Source organism: Pteropus alecto, unplaced genomic scaffold (assembly GCF_000325575.1).
Source record: "Pteropus alecto unplaced genomic scaffold, ASM32557v1 scaffold388, whole genome shotgun sequence".
In the NCBI taxonomy this organism is placed as follows: Eukaryota; Metazoa; Chordata; class Mammalia; order Chiroptera; family Pteropodidae; genus Pteropus; species Pteropus alecto.
Genome location: NW_006441398.1, coordinates 482,895 through 489,200, shown reverse-complemented (window position 1 = coordinate 489,200; position 6,306 = coordinate 482,895). Strand labels below are relative to the sequence as shown.

At 55.0% G+C, this 6,306-nt stretch overlaps 1 protein-coding gene across 1 annotated transcript; it reads right to left on the bottom strand.

Annotated features, from left to right (window-relative positions):
- Positions 1-3,519: 3,519 nt before the first annotated feature.
- On the bottom strand, positions 3,520-6,300 carry IER2 (immediate early response 2). Its single transcript, XM_006918750.3, has one exon. It carries the CDS (start codon positions 5,349-5,351, stop codon positions 4,464-4,466), a length of 888 nt encoding a protein of 295 aa, XP_006918812.1. The 5' UTR covers positions 5,352-6,300; the 3' UTR covers positions 3,520-4,463.
- Positions 6,301-6,306: the final 6 nt, after the last annotated feature.

The following is a 6,306-nucleotide window of genomic DNA, read 5'->3' as shown; positions in this document are numbered from 1 at the left end:
GGGAGGAGGGTGGCAGACAGGGAACACTTCCCTGATAATTTTCCCTTAAGCTGAGCTGACTTAAGTAGGTGAATAGGGAAGGGGAAAGCGCTCTAGGAGAGATCACAATATACACAAAGGCCCTGTGCCTGGGAAGACTGTGGAAGTATGAGAAACAAAAAGCAGGTCAGTTTGTCTGGAGGGTGATGTAAGATTAGGCCGGAGGTAGGCTGGGCCCAGATCCAGCAGGACAGTCATAAGAGTTGTTGTCCTTCAGAAGAATTTTCCTAAATCTGGGACAGTGGGCAAAACGATTCAATGTTATTTGAATAACATGGAATGCATCTCTCAGAGTCCCTTCCTTTTCAGCTTTCAGTCCCAGCTAGTCTTTTGACTTAAGGATAGTCTACCTTCTTTGGCAACAGCTTGTCTTTAACCTTGCTGATTTTCCTTTGTAAGTAAGAAAGCTGCCTGGAACCTCACATTGGCTAATGTTTCAGTGGGATCTTATGACAGGACTTCATTTTCATTGTAACTTTTATGAACAGCTACCTTCTAAGTATAGTGAGTGATTAACCAGTGGGTTGTTTTAAAAATTAGATAAATAATAATACAGTTGTCAGACTGATCTGATAAAATCCTGAACCTCAACTGTCTGAAGTTTGGGAAATTCTATTCTAAGAGCTACGAGAAGCCACTGATTAAATGATAATAAATATTAAGCGCTTAGCGCTTACTCACCCAAGACAACCTCGTTCATTCATTCAGGCCTGGGCTAGGCATTCATTAGTGGAACTGATATTTGAATGAGGTTTCAGATGCTAAATAGAACATAATAAATCCTTTCAGACGGTGAGCAGAGCTCTAAGGAAGGCTAAGCAGAGTGGCAGAGTGGAGTGCTATTTTAGATCAGGTAGCCAAAGGCTTCCCCAAGGAGGTAACTTTTCAGCAGAAACCTGAAGAAAGTGAGAATGGATTTGTGGGTATCTGGGAGAAGAGCACTGCAGGCAGAAAGAATAGCAAGTGCAAAGGCCCTGAGGCTTGGGCTGGAACATGCTTGGCCTGTTTTGCAAGCAGAAAGGAAACCAGTGTGGGAGGAGCAGAGGGGAGCCGGGAGAATGAAATGATCCAGTTTGTGGTTTATAAGATTGGTGCAGCTGCTGTATAGACTAGATTGTGGGGGTCAAGGGCAGGAAGACACTGCCCTAATCTGGATGAAAGGTGATGAAAGAAGGAGAAAGGTTTGGAGTGGGGTAATTGGTCAACATGACAGTCCCTGTGACTGGATGGAGTGTGAGCAAGAAGAAAAAGAGATTCAATTCAAGGAGGATTCCTCAATGGGAAGGGTGGCAGGAAACCAAGAATTCTTTCTGGGTCCTGTTCTGTTTGGAATACCTTAGACCCCTATAAAGAGACCGGGATGGAGAAATAAATTTGGAAGTTAGCAGAGAGGTGGCATTTAGAGCCCTAAGACTGAATGAGGCTGCCAGGGGCAAATGTAGACAGACAGGCCCAGGGCTCGAGGTAGGAGTCATTGGTAAGGGCGGAGAAAACCATGAGTGTGGGAGGGAGAGGAGAAAAAAAAAATCAATTCTGTTAAATCACTAGGATTTGGCTAAACTCTGGAGCTGGGAGGGGAGGCAGACCCCTTGTTGACACTGAGCTACTGGAGGGAGAAGGGGACTGCTTTTCCAACTCTCTAGGTTTAGCACACACTTCCATACGTATAGACTTGTAGTGCTGTATGTATATTTTTAAATGGCCAGCACTATTGACATCCTGGCCTCTAACAAAAAAATATCAACACTATGTGCCAGGCACTTTTACTAAGCACTTTACACGTACTATCTTGCTTAATCTTCACAATGAACCTAAGAGGTAGGGACTATTATTTCCAAAACTTACAGCCAGGGAAACTGAGGCCCAAAAGAAGTGAAGTAACTTGTCCAAAGATACACAGGAAGCTGGTTCTTTGGCTTAGAGATTTGTGCTCCTTACCACAACTTCTGCAGCTGGCCTTTGTCACCAAGCGTCATAGTTCTGAGTTATCTCTGTTGCCTGAGCCTGTAGATCTGTAACCCAGTGCCATATCATGGCCTGAAAATTCCAGGCTCCATCAATGTCGGTTGTTGTGACAAGTTTTTGATTTTGCCTATTCCGATTGGTGAAATGGGGTCTTGGGGAGATATATCTTAAGGGGATGTGTGTAGGGGGTTGCTGGTCTGTCTCCCACCACATCATCTCCAGCCCTCAGCCCCGGTGGCCGGCACCACCGGAAACCCCCAGGCGGCCAGGGCGAGGGCGGGGGTCGGCCAAGTCGCTTCCCGCGGAAGGAAGGGCTCGGCGGTTCCTGCGACAGGATGCGCAGTGAGGCCCCCTCCCCAGCCGCCGGGGACTTCCCTGGGCCCCGCCAAGTTTACAGGGGAGTTGCTCCCACGCGGACGCATTAAGCTACCGCTGGGGGTGTGAGCCTCTAGTCTCCCTCCGTCCCACTGGGGAGTTCTGGGTCAGGCCCCCGAGTGGGTGACGCTAAGTCTCCCACGTTTCTCGGGAATCCGTTGGCGATGGAGGCGAGCTGGTTAGATTCCCCGAGGGGCCCTGAGAAAGGAAGGGTGGGGGTGGGGTGGGGCGGGGCAGGTGGACCAGGCAGGAGAGAGCATGGAGCGGGTCCGCCCCTCCGCCGCACCCTCCTTCTTCCACCCTCAGGCCCCAGGGTCAGGTCCCTCAGGGTCACCGGAGGCTCGCGGTGGCGGAGCCAGCCATCTGGAGGGGGAGGAGGGTGGGCGCTTTCCCGGCGCCTCCCGCCGCCCTCACTCCCCGCACCTGCGGCTTCTTTGTCCTCCCAACCACCCTTCTCCTTGGCCAGTGCTGGGTAAATTATGAGGAATTTTTCCCCTTGGGGTGGCAAACCTAGAGCTGGGGTGGGGCTAAAGCAAATGGCAAGGGCTCCCACGGCCATTTCTAAACCTACGGCCTCCTCGTGGGGAAGCTGTTTAGAGGCCCATTCCACGGATGAGGAAACCGAGGTTGGTTGCTTATCTCTCTGCCTGAGCCACACAATTACACCGTCAGAGATCGGAACAGGGCAGAAAGATCGCTCCAAAGCTCACGTGCTCAGCTCCCCCGGGGGCCGTGGAACCCCAGCCAGAGATAGTTCAGTTGGTCAAGTGCAATGGGGGAGAGACTTGCCATCGTTCAAGTCTCCCAAGGAGGCGTGGTTCCCCAACTACATTTGGGGAACTGTCCTCAGCAGTAGACGCCAAACGTCTGAACTCGGAAAACCCTCTTCTCCTGCCGGACTTGTTGGGGGAACTTCTAAGGGATCCCCAAATGGGGGGGGGGCTCAATAAGGAGTCGGAACGCCGGGTCACCCAACACAGAAGCGATTGAGCTGAGAAAAGGGGATCCAGCCCCCTCCCGCCCACTCTGCCCACGTGGGAACCGGTCAGACTGGTTTCTGGGGCCCTTGAAAGCTGCCACCAGAGCCTGACCCCTTAACCCTGCCCCTCCCCCACCAAGGAAGAATACTAGACAGCAGACTTCTTATTCAAATGGTCTTTATTTTCCTTATCTGGCGTCTCCAGCAAAAGGCCAGATTGACAGAGTTAAACAATCCACCAGAGTAAACAGACTCTCAGAACGCCCTGGCCAGAATCTCCCTCTCCCTAAACTAGCGCAGTCCACCAGCAACTGGTCCAATCTTGGCCTTACAGCTCTCTGAACATCTCCTTTCCACCATTTTTGTGATTCAAACAAAGATCTCCTGGCTTGTGTCTGAGGGAGAGTCACGCTAGAAATAGTGAACATATCCCCACCTCGAACACACCAAATGAAAACAATTTCAACCTGAAATCAGATCAGCTTCCTCCACCCAAAGGCGTAGGGGCGCAGCACACGGGGGCGAAGTGACTCAAGCCTCCCTCCTCCCATTCCCCACGGCGATCCACACCCCAGGCCCTCCTCCCAGGCCCCACGCCCACGTAAGGCAACAGGAAGCTCCCCACGTCTGTCCCATGACGCAATGATGACCGCTTGCATAAGTGTGTCACTGGAGGGGGGAAGAAGAGTGCCTGGAATGCTCGGAGTTGGGAATGCGAACATTAACTATTGAAAAACCTTGAAAGGGCAGCACAGCCCCCAGTAAAAAATAAAGTCCGACCCTGAGGAGTTTCAAGAACCAAGCCTCCCTCTCCCAGTCCCAGGAGACGGAAAGGCCACGTCCCCGTCGGTTAAGACAGCACCTGTGGGCACGGCAGGTCTCGGCGGAAGGCGCCCGCGCCCCCGGCTCCTTGACGCCGCCGCTGCACACGGGCGGCGACAGCTCCCCGGGGGCAGAGTCCGTCTTCGGGCTTCTCAGCAGCCCGGGCGGCAGCTCCTCTCCGGTTTCCGCGGTTGATACCGCCGGGTGGACTGACCTCGGGTCTGCGTACTCCAGCCAACGGTTCGGCCAGCGCTCTGGGCTCCAGCAGCGCCGCTCGGGGGCCTCAGAAAGCCACTACGGCCCGCACGAGAACGTTTAACATGCTGTCCGCCGGGCGGCACACGGGCTTTGCCTCGCACGCCGGTGGCGGCACTGTAGGGGGGCTGGCGGGGCTGCAGTTTAGGAGGCCGGAGAATCGCCTCTGTAGGACGCGCGCCAGGTTTGGGAAGGCGCCCTCCGCTTGCGCGGGAGAGGGCTGCAGGCGATCGGGGACCTCCGAAGACGCCCCTTCTCCCGCCTGCTCCTCTTCTAGACGGGCTTTCTTGCTCGGAACCAGTCCGGCGTCCCCGCAGTCGCTCAGGCTGCTGCTCCGCCGCTTGCGGCTGACTTTGGCCGGGCGCGGGGCACAGCGAGCAGGGATTTCCTCGGCTCTTGGCGCCTCCTGCGTGTCCATGGGCTCCGGGCAGAGCTGCTCACCGCCGGAGGTCGCTGACTCGGCTGCGGTTTGTGCTCCCCGCGGCGGGTGCAGGCGCGGGTCAGAGCAGCGAGTGGGCGGTGAGGGCACCTCGGGCTGCTCGTGAGCTTCCACTTTTGCTGAAAGGTACAGTTCTCGGGCGCTGCGCATGACCAGCGACAATTGCAGACTCCGGTGTAGCCGAAGGCCCCCGCGTTGCATGCGCGAATGGTACATCTTCCACACTGATAGGGTCATGATGCGTTGCGCCTCCTTCTGCACTTCCATGGCGACTCGACGGCGAGGGCGGTGGGGATTCCCCGTCTGGGCAGGACAGATAGCAGGTGCACTCCGGACAACGAGCTCACTCACGCCTCTCTTTACGAATGACCTACGCCGTAACCCTGCTAGGACGCTATGCTCAGGCGTCCGCCACCCGGGCTCTTTTGTATCCGGAGTAACGTCACGGAGACGCCCCGCCCAATCAGAGCGTCGCATCCGGGCTTTCCGCGGCGCCTAGGCCAAAGAAGCCTTAAAGCGACAGGGTGAAATTCACCCCAGTCCACGCTGAGATCTTTGGGTGGTCTCCTTTCTGGGCCCCACCCCGCAATGCCCCCACGCGCAGGCCCAGGGGAGGAGGGCCGCGGATGAGACTAGGGGCCCACCCATGGGCTAGATAGAGTTCGCAAACCCCAGCAAGTCGTAGGCGGCTAATTTCGCACTCAGAAAGACCCGGGTTCGAACCAGTACATCCCCCGTGGGCACAGTTTCTGGCGTCTCATTAGTATTTTTTTAAAATTAATAACTATCTTAACACTTGTTAAGAGGTTACTACGTGCCAGGTGCTGTTAAAGGCTTTCCTTTTATAAATCTCATTGATCCCTCACCTCCACTCCGCGGAGGGTACTGTTATACCTGATTTCTTCATGTGGGGAAACCGAGGCAGATTCGTCCAGTATTTGCTAGAGGAATAAATGAGCCATTGCAGTGAAAGAGGGTCACTGGGGCCTCCTCTATAGCTTACACCAGCCCTCCTCACTCCCCTATACGGTAAGGAGGCGGGCAGCGCTGGCTGGCTCCAGGGCAGAGCTACGAGTGGCGGATGTCTGTAGACAGGAGCACAGCCCGGGCTGCCGTCTCTGCTCTCCGCACTGAGCATCCTCCCAGTTTACTTCAGTACAAGCTCCTCAGCTTGGCACTTGCGAGGCAGAAAACCCGACCGCAGGACAGTCCGGGTGGACACACGACTGCCGCGCCCGGAAACACGCGGGCGCGCTCCGCCTCTGCACCCCGAGAGGGACGGTTGGGGTAGGAGCTGGAAACTGAGCAACGCAAAGAGCAGATAGAAATATTGGACCCACCCCCCGTTACACGCTATTGCTCCCAGAAAACCTATTTCCAGTACCCCCCAAAAACGATGCAAAATTGAATGGCTCCATTCATTCGCGGCGCG